The 17,662-nt window shown below is 41.2% G+C and overlaps 2 protein-coding genes across 2 annotated transcripts in view; one reads left to right on the plus strand and one right to left on the minus strand.

The window, feature by feature from the left end:
- The window catches only part of CFAP44 (cilia and flagella associated protein 44), a 79,895-nt gene extending 78,521 nt beyond the window's left edge, over window positions 1–1,374 (plus strand). Inside the window, exons 34-35 of the mRNA XM_066621260.1 lie at window positions 648–782; window positions 1,189–1,374. Of these exons, the coding sequence (XP_066477357.1) occupies window positions 648–782; window positions 1,189–1,374 (321 nt within the window). The remainder of the gene's footprint in view (window positions 1–647; window positions 783–1,188) is intronic.
- A 2,028-nt stretch (window positions 1,375–3,402) lies between these two features.
- Window positions 3,403–17,662, minus strand: part of BOC (BOC cell adhesion associated, oncogene regulated) — a 76,093-nt gene continuing 61,833 nt past the window's right edge. The window contains exons 9-19 of the mRNA XM_066619072.1: window positions 17,018–17,177; window positions 16,359–16,469; window positions 15,633–15,839; window positions 14,541–14,722; window positions 12,412–12,517; window positions 11,004–11,126; window positions 9,364–9,585; window positions 8,738–8,964; window positions 7,442–7,509; window positions 6,132–6,337; window positions 3,403–4,061 (exon numbers count right to left, since the gene is read on the minus strand). Of these exons, the coding sequence (XP_066475169.1) occupies window positions 3,880–4,061; window positions 6,132–6,337; window positions 7,442–7,509; window positions 8,738–8,964; window positions 9,364–9,585; window positions 11,004–11,126; window positions 12,412–12,517; window positions 14,541–14,722; window positions 15,633–15,839; window positions 16,359–16,469; window positions 17,018–17,177 (1,794 nt within the window). The 3' untranslated portion in view covers window positions 3,403–3,879. The remainder of the gene's footprint in view (window positions 4,062–6,131; window positions 6,338–7,441; window positions 7,510–8,737; window positions 8,965–9,363; window positions 9,586–11,003; window positions 11,127–12,411; window positions 12,518–14,540; window positions 14,723–15,632; window positions 15,840–16,358; window positions 16,470–17,017; window positions 17,178–17,662) is intronic.

Below are 17,662 nucleotides of genomic sequence, written 5' to 3' on the forward strand. Positions count from 1 at the left end.
TTGGACCCCAAACTTTGTTTTTAAAATGTCATTGCTGGTCTTCCTATTAAAAACATGCTTAAAGTCACTTTCAAAAAAACCAACCCTGATGCCAGTTAGGGACCAGGGCCTGGAGGCCAAAGACCAAATTGCAGCATCCACACCACAAAAATGGGAACCCCTCACCTCTTCGGATATCTTACTGGAGATGGGGCATATCTGACAGAGTTCCATTCATGCTGGTGAAGGCTCCAGCAGTCTTTGAATCTGGTACCTTCCCGATACCTGTGACGCATCCAGTGAACTCATCTCCCAAGTTCTCTGAATCTATGGGCAATGTTTGCCCAAACATTAAAAAAACAAATGACCATGATTTGCCTCTGAGAATCACATCTATAGAGTCTGCTTAAATGAATCAGTACCTTCAATTAAAAGACGTGATCCCCATTGAAAATATGGTTTTGTTTTTGTTTTTGTTTTTGTTTTTTGTTTTACAGAAAAGTTGAGATTTATGAGATTCTTAGTCCATGGGCTCATGTTTCTCTTTTCACACTGGTTCTCTAACTGTTGTTGACCATTTTTTCCTGTAGCCCCTAAACTGTAATATAGTATTCCAATAATTCTGTTTTTGTATTATATCACTCCAGCAAGTCTGTGCTTTGTTTCAGGATAAAATCTTAGAATTGCGTCAACAGCTGATGTTGGTGACAAAAGAAAATACTAGTAAGCTGATGCAGATGAACACGTTTTGTACAGAGAAGATGAGACTTGAAGCTCAATTGGATGCATTGCAAAATAACTTGGTATCTGCCAACTACCATTCTATTACTATTTCATGATTAGCAAGCTAATAAGCACTTTTTGTATTGCCTGTGACTTCATTAGAGCTTGTAACAGAAGCCTGACCTACTAACCTGCTCAAGTGCACATTACCCATGTTTCTGAATCACTTGATTCACATTCTTTCTTGGCTTATGCCGAGTATAGGACTAGGATTCAGAGGAACCAAATGCTGTAAAATGTACTTTTTCCTGTGAGTAACCTTCAGAAAAAGTAATTTCCTCTATGCTTAGAAAGGAAGGTGGACTCGCTTGATGGTAGCACTGTCAAGTTTAAGTTTAGGCAATGGCTTGTGCCTGTAATAGCAAGTGAAATAATCCCATAGTTTCCCCTGTGATTAAGAGGCATATTTGGCTTTTGTTTCTATAGGGAGCAGAATTCCAAGGGCCCCGTAAAGTAGATATTGAGGAGAAAGAGAAGCTGATTGCGTTGATCCAGTTACAAGCCCAAGAAGCCGAAGTCCTGAAAGAAGAAATAACTCTGCTAAGCAGAAAGGATGGTCGCATCTTCCCACCATCTCAGTCTCAGTTCCAACCACATGGGATGCTAGATTAAAGCCCTTCAATTAAGTTCTCATTTTACATGTCAGTCAATCCAAATGTGTGATGTAGCTAAGAAGGTAGCCCTTAAGATTTTAGCTTCTGTATGCTGTGCCCTGGGCTTCAGGTTGTCTCCTTTTTTGTTTTTGATAAAAACTCTATGTTCTTAAGAGCTACAGGACAGGAAGAACTTTAACAGTGCATGGAGAAACATGCACCTGCTGTGTTTCAAACACCAGCTGTTAATGGCACAGGGGCACTGCCAAGACAAATTTATCTGTCTCCTCCAACTATTCAGGTGGCTTTAGACAGGTATTTGTTCTCTGGTTGAGTCCTCAAATAATGATGTACTTCCTGCATCCAAAGTGTGAAGTACGTGCTGAGTCAGGCCCAACAATAACATGGAAAGGTAGCCTGTCGTGCCAAATTGCCTGTATCCAAGCACTGATCCACATCACAATACTGGGACTACACCGCATCTTTTACCAGATAAGTACTTTTGCACTGAGCCAAGTATTTATAAATTAGAGGACCATAATACCACCAATGAACAGTAAATTAATACAAGTGAATACAAAATAAATGTAAACCTGCGCATTCTACATAAAGCACTTTGAATTTGTAATTGTGTGCGAGCAGACTACTTTACTTACTTGAAGATACTTTCTGATCATCAATTCCGATGTCCTCATTGAACCCTGCGGTTGTTCACTCTGTAATCTCGGCACTGAAATGCAGCATCCCTTCAAATGACATACTGGCTACTTGCAAGTGGTCAACTGTCTAACGCATCCTTTGGCAGAGTACCCCAATAGCTGCTTATTATCACCATTAAAACATAGCAGGATCTTTGTAGAACTGCAGCTTCATTTTTCATGCTTTGATAACATTTATCTGAATTGATTTAATAAATTTTAAAGACTGTTTTGATGCCTGGCTCTGATTTCAACAGGTTATTCTTTCTCTCATTGGAAAATTTTTCTCTCTTTGCATCAATAGAATAGCAAGGTCCTTAATGACGTGGTTGTAAACAAGATAATGCTGAAAGAGTAATTTCTTTCTTTGAGTGATGATCATATTAGTGCCACTAAACTCAATTCCCACTGAAACAAATTCAGTTTGTCTAGAATGATACCATTTCTTTCTCAGATGTATGTAGTCAAGTGCAAATTGCTTTAGTTGGTGTCCTGTATTGTCTTAATGAGGCATGTGAAAAATGAAATAAGGGGATTATAACATGATTACAGGTCCAGCCTTGTTATACACAGATTTGACTCAACAGGAATGACCCCTGCAAATGAGAAGGAATGTGCTGATCCCTGGAGAAGGGAAAAAAATGCACCCCTTTAAAATCACCATTTAAAAAACTGCTTTTTACTGTTGCAGAGAGACAGTCATACAAATGATTACAGGTATAACCTAAGTATCCACAGATTTTTCTATCTCAAAGCTGATGAGAAGGTCCCTTTAAATGAAAGGAAAACTGTTGTTTAATAATGCCAGAGAGGGCAGCCGGCTGACAATCCATCAGTCATTCTCTCTGCAGGTTTCACTCCTCCCTTCCCCCTGAGCATGTGAAAGAAGGCTAAATAGCAGCGATTATCACCTACTCCATTCTTTCCCTCTTGCTGGGGTTTCGAGTGAAGGGAGGGATTGCTGCCTCCTAATGAAGCCTAAGTGCCTGGAGAGACACAGATTGCGTCTGAATGCATTACAAAGGTCAGCAAGGCTGTTTTAAATCACCAGAGCAAAGAAACTTTGTTTTTTTAATTGATTTGCTATAGTGCCGTTTTTTGCGTTTGTGAGTTTTTGGAACGGAACCCTCGCGAATAATGAGTCTTGACCTGTATATGAAAAGCAAGGAGGCAGTGCCAAATTGCATTTGCTGCAGTGTAGTTACATTTATCATAATATTTTGAATTTTCTCTCATGAATTACTTGAATCTTACCTGCTACTAACTCCCAGATGGAAACGGTGTAGGGAGGGACAATTAAAAAAAAATCCATCAGAGAAGGCTTCAGTCATAGAGGAGAAACTGTCTTTATTTAGTTGATGAAGCATGGCATTTGTTTCATTACAGGCACACTACTGCAGAATCTGTGCATAAGTATATTGCTTGTTAATGCAAGTAAGTACTGTACCTATTTTATCTGTTCCATTTGGCATTCTGCACAGAGAGAAGAGAAATGACTCTTTTCCATATTCTTTGTCCTTAGAGACAGGCTTTCTTGCAGCTGAAGAATGTGACCCTTGGCCTTGTGCTTATTCTGTGGCTGCAAGACTGCTCTTGTGCCTTCTCCAAAGTCAAGCAGAAGTTGTGTTTTCCGCAGTCTGACGAAGGCACATGCTATTTATTCCCTCTTGTTCTCTTGCATGTGATGCCGCTTATCTCAATGCAATTATAGAAGGCACATACATATCTATTTACAAGTGCATAAATATATAAATAGAGATGTAATACAAAAATAAATAGCTATTTTCTCTGTTTAGAACAATAGTCTTTGTAAGGCAGTTTGTTCCCTAACTGGTGCTAGGAAGAGTCTCTAAGGGAACATGTAGTGGCAGGCTGTTCAGGTGCTTCTCTGGGTTTTGTTCCAAGTAAGTGTCCATAGAATTTGGAGAGCACACTTGTCTTCTATCCTGACAGAGATCTGGCTGTTCTACGTCTTCAACCGGTACTAAACCAAGGCAACAGGTGGAATCTGGGAACATAGGAAAGGACAATCAACGTGTATACCATGCTAGAAACGAAACATTCAAAGAAAATTCATTGTTAAAATACCCAATGTAAAGATAATATTCTCCCATGAAGATCTTCCTGCATAATTTTTCTGAAAGAATTACTAAAAAGTTTCAGGGAACCAGATATGGATGTTTTTTCTGAACATATCAGCTAGATGGTGATGGTTGGCATCTGTTAAATTTTATAAATTGCCAGTAAAAGTGAAAAATTTCAGAGAATTGGCAGTTGCTAAAAATTAGAACTTCCTAGGACCTCTGGCTAACAGTTAAATTTTATCTTCATTTGTGACACTTACTAGGATAATACGTATTAGTAAATATCCATATAAGCCTTACAACAAGCAATTTTGATATTTCATGTTTTGGAGCCACACTAACATTCCATGCAGATATTCTTCTTGATTGCTGATAGGAAAATGATGGCATAGGGCCTCACTAAAACACAGACCTACAAAACTGAGGGTCAAAAGTTTTTCCCAAACTTTATGGTGGTTTGATATGAATTTGGGGTGCCAATGCCAAAAATGGCATCCTTTTTGCCCTATCACATCTAGTTTTGGAGATATAGTATAGCCTCTTTAGTGAATGGTTCAAGCAGCTTCCTCATGAGGAAGCTTACACCATGGCTTCCTCATGAGGAAGCTGCTTGAACCATTCACTAAAGATGCTATGCCATGTCTCCAAGACTAGACGTGATAGGGCAAAACAGATGCCATTTTTGGAATCAGCACCCCAAATATACCCAGGAGTTGGTATAACGTTTAAGAAAGCAAAATGTGTGTTGACCTGTGAAATCGAAGTAGTCTGCACTTGTAGTAAGCCTGCATTTTCTACACAGAACCCAGAATTACCAGGAATATTCTGTTATTTACTGAAAAGGATACAGCAGTGGCCCTGACACACTACTGGAGAGGGCGACTTGTGCTCAAGCACGTAAGTTGTTGCAGGAGGCAAGTGATGGGCAGGAGGTCTGGTCTAGAGGGTAGAGCCTCCGTCTGCTTGAAGATAACATCCACAAGGTCGCCAGTTCGAGGCCACCGGCACCGTGCAACCTTGAAGCAGCTGACAAGCTGAAGCCGAGCTATTCCATCTGCTCTGAGCGTGGGAGGATGGAGGCCAGAATGTGAAGCCAGATCGGAATGAAACACCTGAATGTAGTGGTTCTTGAAAGAAAGAACCTTCTTTCAAATTGTAAAAATCCCTATTTAATAAGGGATTTAAATAAAGCCTGCCTATGTAAACCGCCTTGAATAAAGTCTTGAATAAAGACCAAGAAAGGCGGTATATAAATACCTGATTATTAATTATTATTATTATTTATTATTATTATGGGCAGGAGGAGCAGAAAGCGGGCTTTTTTGAAGGAAGGGGGGGGGAGGGAGGTGCTGGTTCCTAGTGGCCACAACTTGCATTGGATCCAAACCACAATCCCTCTCTTACTTGCCTTGGACCTGTAGCAGCTGGTGCAGATCCAAGGAGGGCTATTTGGGCAGCGAGGTCTTGCCCCAGAGTAAGGGAACAAGTTCTGTGACCTCCCCCCCAAGATTCTATGTATGCTCCATTGGCACAGCTACATCAGCAGCTGGGGGGAAAGAGGTTAGTTAGGATTGGGCTGCAAATATCTCTAGATTCCCAGCTGCAAATGCTAGAAGATTACATAGCTGTAGATGTAACAGCACATTATTTTTCATCTTGCCTTTCCCATCCACTTGGAAAGGCAAGGTGGTTCACAGCTAACAAAAGATTTTTTAAAAAGCAATATAATCCAACTAATAACATGCAATAATGAAAAAGAAATGCAGTCTGTTGTGTGTGTATGAGGTACAGAAGTTAATTGAACAGAAATGTCCATGTTTACCAATCTGATTTATACTGTTGCTTTATATGACACTAGTACCCTCATTAAAAGTCTCCCACCCTATGTCAAGCACTGCCTTTAGAAAGTATCCATACCAGGCAACAATTTTCCTTCCAGTGTTAATACCTAGCAAGCAACAAAAATAGCCAGTTATGATCTCTGCCTTACCGACCTGTATGGAACACAGGATCCTTCATTACTTCCATGGTGGAGCTGCCCATTTTGTGTTGTGGCACTGAGTGGCACAGACCAAGGAGTTCTTCATGGTGATGGCGATGATGATGATGGCAGTTGTCATGAGGCTGAAGCAGCTGGTGTGTGGAATCATCAGGAAGCCCATAAAGGAAGGAATTATGTTCTGTTCCAGGACTGGGTGATCTGAGTGGAAGAAAAGGAAGAAATCCGAGTCCTTCACCAATATTAAGTTCTCCAGCAATTGTTTTTTTTCAAATGTATTTTGATTGAAGAAATGGAGGAAGTGCTGGTGCCAGGTTACTGGGTACCCTAGGGAAGGCCTACATTGGTCCACCTATGGTATTACCTCCCTACTATCTGATGGTGCATTGGACTCTACCTCCAATACACTACCTCTATACAAAAACAGAGATTGGCAGAATTCATAGGTACACTTGTCTTCTTGCATTCTGCATTCCAGTGGGATACAAATTCATGCAATAATATAGTGAATGTTTCTAATGGCATAATTATGACTGAGCATTTATTGTCATAGGGATATGAAGAGGATCAGACAGCTATGTTTTTTAGAATAGTGACAATCTGTGAAGGGTAAGTAAGTGCTCTATATCTAGCTAACTTATTGACACACCTACAGGAGCCACCATTCTCTAGGCCAGTGATTTTCAATCCTTTACATCTGGTGGCACACTGAGAAGGCAATAAAATTGTCAAGGCACATCATCAGTTTTTTTAACAAGTGACAAGGCACACTGCACTGCTGGCTGGGGGCTCACATCCCCCAAAGGCCCTACTAATACATTACCCTCCCCCAAACCCCTGCAGCACATTTGCAGAACATTTGCAGTGCACCAATGTGCCATGGTTGAAAATTACTGCTTTAGGCCTTTCTATTTTCTGATGCACAAGATATCAAAGTAGCAGGCAAATTACTTAGGATTATGGAAAAAGAATTACTTGCAAAGAGAACAGGGAACTGCAGTTCTGCAAAGTCTCAAATGATATATGTGGTACTCTTTAAGGACTTTCCCATTATCAACATGGTCACATTCTATGCTAGCCAATTCATTCCAAGAATCACAGTGTCATAGGGAAGAAGGTCACAAGCATAAAATCTTCTTGCCTCATCTGAATCTTAAATGGTTTCCGTTTTTTAAAAAAGCAATGAATCAGTTCTATTATGCCATCAATTAAAAGAAAAAAGGAATAGGCCTTTGAATTTCATTTCTAGTAAAAAGAAAAACTTAATGTGTCCCTGCACATTCACTCTCATGTGTAAGGCCATACCTTTGATGTTCAACTGGAATACTTCCATTTTGTAGCACTCTCCCTTGTAGAAAAGCGTTGGTTTCATTCTAATGTGAATAAAAACAAACAAAAAAAAAGGTAAGGAAAAATATCCAGAGGATTAAAAAGTCCAGATGACAAAACTAATTTACAGAATTATGCAATGGGAATTCAATTTTAAGCATTTCAAACAAGGACTGCTTCTAATTTCTAGCATTACAAAAACAGAATCACTTTTGGGAGCAGGACTCCCTAACACTGAGGATACAGAGCCGTCACATGTTTGTCCTTTGGGTCTCTGCACACAACATCTGACTGAGATCTGTGTTTCTATGATAGTGGAACCTTATAGAAAGATTTTTTTTATAGAATCAGTCTTGAACACCATGAATTTTAAGGAAGAAATTTTAAGGAGGAAAACGCCTTAAAATCATTTGCACAAACAAGCTGTTTAAAATATGCCCAGCATACTATTATTATCTCTTGGACAGAAATTGATATTCATAAAATACTATCACTGATAGGAAGACAGGACTTCTCAAAAGAGAATAACAGCCCAGTCCAAAGCCAGGTCAGTGCTGTCCCAGCAATGGCTGTTGCTGGCAGGCAAAGTGTGGTGGTGGAGGTGGAGAGTCCACTGCCAGTTAGTCCTTGGCTTCTGCACTGGCAGGACGCTGGCAAAAAGGACCCAGTGGTAAGTATCCCCACTGCTCAGCAGGGAAGCGTTTCAGGATGGAGGGAAAGTGGGGAGAGAATAAAACTGGGTGAGGGAGGACAGGCCAGAGGGCAGATTGGGCCCGGGAGGGGATGGGGATGGCAGCAGAGGTTGATGATGAATCCAATTCCTCTGCTGAGCCATGGAGCTGGACACAGGTCTCCTCAGTTTTGCACCAGAGAAGCAGCTGGTGTGAATCCAAGTAAACCTATCAGGGCAGCAGGAGTTCTACATCAGTTCCCTGACACTGAGGAGACCTCTGGCTGCTGCTCTGGCCATGCAGGATACAGTGGTGGTGATTTGAGTACCGCTGTACCACATGGGCGACATAGGATGGGCTCTGTATTCAAAGGCTCTAGTTTACTCAGTTGTTAAGAACCTGACAGTATAGCAGTTCATGCCTGTTCAAATACATAGAGAACAAGAGTCAGAACCTCACTCAATTCCCACCTTAGACTGGGATGAGAGATTCTGGAAAAGTGCTTTTGTTCCACTTCTGCCTCTAGAGGCAAATGTAATTGCAGAAATATTCTACTTGAAACTCTAAAGTCTTAACTTGAGTTGTCAGATATGCAACATACCTGATGGACTTCATCTGGGCTGTAATCCTTTGGCTTTGTACCAGGATAACCTATTGTAGCTGTGGGGAAACGGCCACTGACACCCTGGTGTGCTGGCTGATGCACACCATTCGTATAACGCATTCCACTGCTGTGAGGAGTGGAGGCCCCTTGCAAAGGTACCATGGTGTACTGGCAAGATGACACCAGCAGCCCTGCTCCAGGGAAGCCCAGATCTATGGTCTGCTCTGAAATAACAAATGAAGGAATACGCACGTTAGACTGAAGTTGCTGGCCCAACACGAGCTGCAAACTAAAGCAGGTAGATCCAAAAAGGAAGGAAAAAGAAGCTAGGAGAAAAGTATGGCCCTTGATTACAAGTTTTATGCCACAGAGTCAACTCAGGCACTATTTTATGCTCATGTAATGTAAGGTCAGACCTTGATCATATACATGGTAAACTTATGACAGGAAAAGTTACACATGCAGTTCTAATATTGATTCTGTGAGCAGGAGTACCATGAAGTTAGATGTTAAAATAAGTTCACAGTTCCCCCAACTATAGCCCCTAATTCTCAATCAGTAGTTATGTCAGTTTTCAAACTCATAAATGAATATGCACCTTTAAGAGTGACAGAATCACTTACTTTGTTTAGACCAAGCCCTCCACAGGCAAAATGGGATGAAAGCCACAATGATGAGAACAACAGAGACCAGCACCACTCCTACAATCAAGTACGGAAGATCACTGGAGCGAGCCACCATGGCCCCTGCCCCGAGGACGTTATGGCCACTGTTGAGCGATGGATGCTGTTGTGGGGATTCTGTGGATGGTGGAAGGCGACCTGGTAGCCCTGCAGATTTACGCGCTTCAAGAAGGGTGAAGAAGTTAGAATCTTTACAATGCTGCTCATATAACTCTCCACTCCTGAGTCTCTCTTTCCCCTGTTCCTCTATCTCAGATTGTCCTTCCCTGCATGTACTGCACCTATCCAAGTCACAGCATCAAAATAGAAATGCGATTGTTTCCTTCCAAGTGGTCAGGTTCAGAACGCTGGGGACATCCGTAAACTCTGTTTGTCTCATGCCTCAGACATTCATTATATCTTTCTGACACCAAGCAAATAGGTTCTTGTTTGCCTAAGCATTTCAGCACATTGCGTAGCCAGTTTTAATTCTTACTTTACTGTTTTGATTGATTTTAGTACCTACATGGTGGCTGGTGCTCTCCCCTTTTTTGCTATGTTTTATGTTACATTACATTAATTTTATTTGTTTAATTGTTATGAACATGTCCCTGGGAGTCTTGTGGTAAAAAGGAAATAATTTAGCCACAGTGTGAAAAGAATAACCCTCATTTTACAGAGCTGGTGTACGGATTTCATCAAGATAATATATATGAACCGCTTTACATGCTCAGAAAGCACTATACAAATGCTAAATATTATGCTAAATATTGCTAAACGCTAAATATTCAGCACCTACCAAAACATTACAGTTTTAAAATCTGTAGTCTAGGAATTCGCAGTTAATTAATGCTACCATTTTCTTGCTACTTGGGATCATAGAGGAGGAAAAATTCTCATCTTCCGCAACTCATTACGTAAACTACCTCACTGAAACTCTTCACTTGGACCACATATTCCACTCATCGCATAATATCTACACCAAGGAAGTTGCCTTTTTTGACAAGGCACATCATGCTGTTGGTGGGAGGCTCACATCTCCCAAAGGCCCTATTAATAAATGACGCTTCCCCAAACTCCACGGCACACCTGCAGACCATTCACAGCACGCCATGGCACAGTGGTTGAAAATGGCTGACCTACAGTCTGCTACTGCCTCCCTCCAGCCTGCTACAGATGCGAGCCACATTGATTTGTGTTCTGCCCACTAAAAGTGAGTGGAAAGCAGATCACTGGTTGCTTACCATGCTCCTCATGTGGTTTTTCCAAACACAGAAGTACTCGACTTCTAGTTTTATTTGTCAGGACCCCATGAACAAAGGAACTCCTTCATTTGCGCAGTCCCTTTAAATAAAACTGGAAGTTCCACACTTCCACATTTGACGAAACTGGGCGAGGAGCATGGTTTCTTTTTGATTTTGATTTTTGGTAGTGCAGAGGCAGAGGCGGCAGCGGCAGCAGACTCAAGGTGGTACCAGGTGGCATTCCAGGTTGTGTTGCAACAGTATATTTCTAGGCTTCTTCTGCATCTCTTCACAAGCTATTTTGAAGTGTTGCACAGAAATAATTGGTTGGAGTCTCTACCCCTCTGAACAAATTACCTTTTGTTTCACAGATCATCACATTACTGAATTCGCTCTCTCCGCCTTCATTGAAGCACTGCATTTTGATGTCATATGAAGTCTCTGGCTGGAGGTGGCTGATGGAATGCCAGTACCGATCGCCTGAGTAAGAGGGACCAAACACACAAAATGTTCAATTTCCAGTTTCCATATTTCCTAAGCCTAGATAAAGAGATTTCTATATGATTGAATAACATAACTATTGGCAAACACAAAGAAACCCCTATACAACACTTTCTTGGGAATAAGCCTCACTGAATATTGTGTGACTTACTTATGAGTAGATATGCTAAGGAGTGCACTGTAAGGCTGCAATCCTATGCATACGTACTGGAGAATAAGCTTCATTGAGCACAGAAATGCTGAGAAAACATGTATAGAATTGCACTGTAATAAACTGATGGAGAAATGTTCAGAAGTGCCCTCCTTGCATTACCTTGTGATGCCCTTCTGAAAAGGCTTTGCTTTTGCTGCAACTAGTCATAAATAGCTGAATCTTGGAACCCTTCAACTAAGGAGTCATAAAATCGCTTTTTAGCAGGTGGCTCAGTATATAAGATGTTCTCCTGGATCCAGTTAAAGACCTATCTAGAGCAGCATCCTGTTTCCCCAGTGACTCACGATTTATCTCTGGGAAGGTCACAAGCAGGAGAAAAAGGCAGATTTCTCTACCGCCATTGCAACTGGAATTCAGAGGCATATTGCTACTGAGTCTGAGTCTCCAGTACATAGTCATCTTGAACAGTGGGGGGGGGGGGGTCACAGAGGCCTCTTCAGTGTAAGGGAATGTTTGCTCCCTTACCTTGGGGCTGCACTGTGGCTGCATCAGTGCTGGAAAGTTGATTTGGGCTGTGATAGAGGGAGAAAAACTTCTCTCTAGAGACTCTCTCTATAACATGCGCAATTTTACAAATCTCAATCACATCTCCCCTTCTGTAACTGCTTTTCCCCAAACACTGTGACCTTTCCATATAAAGAAGGTGTTCCAGCCTTCTGATCATCTCAGCGCGCAATCTAACCCACTTTCCAGCACCAACATAAGCGTAATGCGGCTCCAAGATAAGGGAACAAACATTGCCTTACTTTGAGGAGGCTTTCGTGAGTGCCACCCAACTGCAAAATGCAGCACATGTCCCATTAGCACAACTATGCCAGTGCTGGAAAGTGGGTTAGTATTTGGGCCTTAGTTGTCTTCTTTTGCACCTTTTCAAGCTCTGTAATATCCTTCCTGAGACAAAGTGACCAGAACTGCATACAGAATTCCAAATGTGGCTGCACCATAAATTTGTATAGCAGCATGATAATATTAGAAGTCTTAGTCTTGATCTCATTAGAGACAGTTTGTGATGATTACCAGTTGCAGCCCAGTCAACCCCTTGCTTCTTACCTTCCACCACATCCTTCTTGTAATCACTGTCATTATCACTGTCAGTTGGTCGATAATAGATGTAAAAACCATGAATTGGGGTATTGTTATTGCTGGCAGAAATATACTGTAGGGAAGAGTAAAGGGCAGAAATTAAGAGAGGCTTGCAAGCTCTTCAAAAGAGCTGCCTATCAAGCAGCTGTAAGGAACTCTCTTCATCAGAACTCCACAATATGTTTACCTGCTAAAAGTGCAAGGGATATGGTCCTATGAACTATTCAGCAAACCCTTTCTCCTACCCAGTTATTCTTCTTTGGATTTCCCATACTGATTCAGCATGTTGGTCAACTCACCAACAGCAACCACAACCTTGGTCCTTTGCTCAGGCTTTAACTTGGTCCTGAAACATGAATGTGCCTTCACTAATCCTGTGACCAAGGTTCAGATGTCTTGTTTAAAAAGCACTTTGACATTAGGGAGCCCTTTAATGGAGACAATCTTGCCTCTCTTCTCAAGCCATAAACCAGACCCTAGGGCTTTTCCTACAAAATAAAAATCTTTTCAAACCTGCCTATCATTTTTGGTAGTTGAGCAGAATACACCAGAAGAAAGAATTAAGAAAATACAATGAAAGAAACGCTTAATAAATGCTACATTGGGTCAATGTGATCTTGCTTAATTAAGGGTGCAATCCTAACCCACTTTCCAGCACCGGCATAAGGGCAATGCAGCTCCGAGGTAAGGAAACAAACATTCCCTTACTTTGAGGAGGCCTCTGTGAGTGCCTCCCAACTGCAGGATGCAGCAATCCATTGGCATAGCTATGCCAATGCTGGAAAGTGAACATAAGAACATAAGAACAGCCCCACTGGATCAGGCCATAGGCCCATCTAGTCCAGCTTCCTGTATCTCACAGCGGCCCACCAAATGCCCACCAAGTGGGTTAGGATTTGGGCCTTAAGGTCTTAAAAGAGTGGGGCAGATACCAGTCTCATGGGCTTCATCTTCAGGCTGCTATTCACATCACACCCAAACTGAGCAGAGGACCATATAGTATTGTCTACCCTGCCCTGATCCTAGAGATCATTTAACTGGAAATGCCAGGGATTTAATCAAGGACGTTTATAGATGCATACAAAGCAAGTACTGTGCCACTAAGCTATGTACCCCTTGCCACCTCTCTCCCTCTCTCCATCCTATCTCCATCCTCTTTTTGATACATCCATTCTTTCATCTACTCATCCCTTCTTCCTATTATCTTCTAGAGAAGCATGAACTTGTAAAGTGTAGGACTGCCAATATGTAGCATTTGAGGGGACATGAACACATTTATCTTAAAGAGTCTTTCCATTGCTCTTTGCCAAAGCAGGACATAAGTACTGTATTGGCAAGTCTTCTGCACAGATTTGTTTCCTGTCTGCATTACCTCGTCCACAACTCATCTGAGATGGTACTTTCGTGTGGTATCATACTTCAAGGTATTTTTTCCCAACTTTGTGAAATGTATGTACATAGAACAGAAACTCACCAGAATATTATCTACGCTGTTTAGTGACATTGCTGTCATACATTTGTGTTGCCTTTATAACCACTGTAAGATGTGGGAAACTTTTGCCCTTGATTTTTACATAGGAAAGGAATTGGTGGAGGGAACTTCCAAAGAAACATGCTGTTTCAAAAAGAATGACAACTCGACTCTTCCTTAGTAATCAAGAAGGAATTTTCTTTTTCCTCTACCTAAAAAGGACTAAAAGGGGTGGGGGGAGGTCACTCAGTTAAAGCTGCATTTTGGTGGGCAACTGAAATGTTGAAGGAAATAATACCAGTTGTGGCACTTATAAATTAAACACCATGATCTCCAAATATCTTAACTACAAGTTCAATAAAGTCAGGTTGTGTGCATAGATTTGAGGACACAGACCACAGAAAATGTATGGAAGTCTCCAAGTCAGCTGTGCAAAATATTAGAACAAGAAGTGAAACTGCAGAGAAATTTAAGGTCGTTCTGTACGAATGATTCATATTTGAAACTGAACAAGATTGGTCACATGAACTGAAATTGTCTTATGACAAATACTGTGCAGATTTAAAAAACATACCCCTCTCCTGTCCTTTGCACCCTGATCCCAAACCTTGTCTCTACCGCTTACCATCCATTTTAGCATGATGGTAGTCTCATTGATAGCATCCGTAAAGGTGATGTATGGGCCCGCAACAGGACGCTCGTATGCACGATTGCTATAGCCTGACACTACATACGGTCGAGATGCAGCACTTGGTTCACTCTCCCCTAGTATGTTCAATGCTCGCACCCGGAATTTGTAGGAGATGCCTAGAATATGAAATGGGAAAACAATGGAGAAAAAAGGTGAGCAGTGGAGTGACATTTGGTCTTGGTGATACTCTTGTTAATCTCTTCCTGAAAACTGAGCCACTCCATATTAACAGGTGGCAAATAGACACATCACAGAATTGTTGCTTCCTGCCCCAATAGCCTAAGAAACAAAACACAGCAAAGCTTAATTTCAGTTTTTTTTCCAGGCCACTTTTTTAAACTCTTCACCTGTTGCCCAGTCTGGATAGTCAAGAGATCACACTTTCTTCCTGACTCTAAATATGTGAAAGAGACAATAAAACAAGAGCAATATTAGTCTGACAGCAACCTCCCCCAGTCACTTTTTTTTTTTTTAATGTAAACCTGTTTTGGAGAGTGTAGAAGTAGAGAGGTTGAAGGTGGAGGTTGGAGTAGAGTGGGTGAAATCTATTTTTCTTTCGAAAGGATTCAAAAAGCTGTTTGTGAGATGGCAAATATGTGTTTGAACCACTGCAGGGAGAAATATTTCAAGGAATGGGATAATGGTGGGTAGGTAAAAGGTTATGTGCTCCTCACCCTCTGTTTCCCAACTCCCAACTGCTCCCTCTTGAAGTAGCTTTTCATGTCTGAAAATAGGGCTGTTGGGTCACCATTATGCACAATTGTGTATAATATGACTATGAGAGAGTGATCCTGGAGCTTCTTGAGAATTTTTTGGTCTCTGCAAAACAAATGAAAGATGCAACACAGCATCTGTGGGATTGCATCCCTTCTTGAAAGAGGAAAAGGAATCACCCATCAACTTTGAAATGACCTCTTCTACTTGGCATAAACAATGTTTTATAGACATGGTACAAAACAATTATAAAGACTACACTCTTTCAAAAGTCACAGAAAGCATGTGTGCTGGGGAAAGAAGGTATCCTACCTTTTTCTAATCCCATTATTTCGACAGACAGACGAGAAGGTGGAATGTCGCTGGTGGCAAGCACCCAGTCCCCTAGCTTCTTCAGCTTCTTATATTCCACTCTAAACGACTGAATGGGGAATCCTCCATTCCCACGGGGGATCCAAGTCACATAGACTGATGTCTCAGATGCAATTGAGATTGTGGGGCGATCTGGAGCCTCTGGAGCTATAATTAACAGAACAGTCATGTTAACAGATAGAAAGTCACTTTCCAGTTTCAGACTACAGGAGCAGTGTTGCAGCCAGTCCCTTCAGTAGATGGAACTGCCTCAGTGATAGGACCACTGTGTCCTAGACAGCTATGTCCTGGTTAAAGGTGTCCCAATAATGGATGTTTGAGTCTCTTCTTTTTGTGTCCCAGACATTAATGGTTTTACAACTGATTGCTTTACTGCTGCTGTTTGAGTTTTAATATGGTTTTCTATGTATTTTATAGTTTTGTACATTTTAAATGTGTTGTGAGCCACACTGAGTGCCCTTTGGGGAGAAAGGTTGGATATAAATCAAGAAAATACAGTTTATACATTTTTTGAACTGAAGAGAAGCAACAAATTTAAGCAAAGTCTCATTCTGCTGCTTCTGACATCATTCTCTTTTTCTTACTAATGTGAAACTTTTTCCAATCACTCAATCCGTCTTCTGAACTTGAAAACCCCCTTTGGCTACAAAGATGACATGGCCTTACGTGATAGCCGAGTGTTGTCTGATTGGTTGCTGTTCCGAGTGCTGGTGCCAGGGTCATCTTTCTGAATCTGCTGTTCTTTACTAGCAACAATATCTGGTTTTGATCGTCGCCCTAAACAAAGAAAAAAAATGTTATGAAAATTGCTGTGAGGCAGTGATATTTAGTAACAACTGCACTAACAGAGCAGTATTACCACTACTCTGTGGAAGCTTACAACTCAAGAACCTAAATGGGTTTTATTAACACACATGTGGTAAACCGGTTGAGCGTTTATGGAAATGTGCCTAATTTTCAGTCGTTCAAATTGTACATTTTTCCCTAAAGACAATTATCATTTTGACCAAGTTCATACATACAAAAGCATATAATATGTGTTGATACAGAAAGGAACATGGTATCCTCAGGTACATATAGTGGGAGACGCAAGAGTATATCACCAAGTTCTAATCCACCAAAGTATGCAGCTAGAAGAAGAAGAAGATTCTCTGAATGAAGTTGTCCTGTCAGTCAGAAAGACTTAATCTTGTTACATAAACATTTACTAGAAAGAAGTAAGCAATGCTCATTTGTAAGCTGTATAACTCTCTGCTGTCAGACCAGGTCCATGCTTCTCCTCACAAGATCAAATGTGTCTTGAGAAAAAAGTACATAATCTTTACCAGTTCTGAAAGTCACCATGGCTGTCTGGCCTTCTCCAGCACAGTTGTATCCAGCCATCTCCACTTCATACAAACTTCCTGGATCCAATTTTGTTAGCGTCAAGCGATGCTGATTGGCAGGGACATCCCTGACTGTCCAGCTATCTGATGAATTCATAACCTGTAGAAGAGCAAGAAACAAGAGCAGCTGTCAATGGATTCCAGGCACTCCCATTTATAAAGAGTAAAAATGCAGGTTTTGGCTAAAGCTGAAACAGAAGGGGTCACTTCTCGCAACCTACTTTGCACAATTCTCTTTTTACATTATCACCACCTGAAGTACTCTGTATGGTATGTGCCATATTCATAGGAAACACTATTAAGAGCATTTTAGAGTTGGAAAATAAAATTGCCTGGTCGTGTGACCTAAAAAACAAAATCTCCATAGGCAAACAGTTGTAGCTGAGAAATTCAAGGCACTCCCTGACAAAAGTAAGCAATGTCTAGAAATAACACCACATATGATCATCACAAAGCAGTCAGTTAAGAATTGAAAATGGGCAAGGAAAATCAACATCCTGAAGGAACTATTCCTTCAAGACATACAATCTGTACACCTTCTCTACCTGCCTTACCTTGTCACTTACCAAAACATTACAGTTTGGT

The sequence above is a fragment of the Tiliqua scincoides genome, chromosome 3 (assembly GCF_035046505.1).
Source record: "Tiliqua scincoides isolate rTilSci1 chromosome 3, rTilSci1.hap2, whole genome shotgun sequence".
Taxonomy (NCBI): domain Eukaryota; kingdom Metazoa; phylum Chordata; class Lepidosauria; order Squamata; family Scincidae; genus Tiliqua; species Tiliqua scincoides.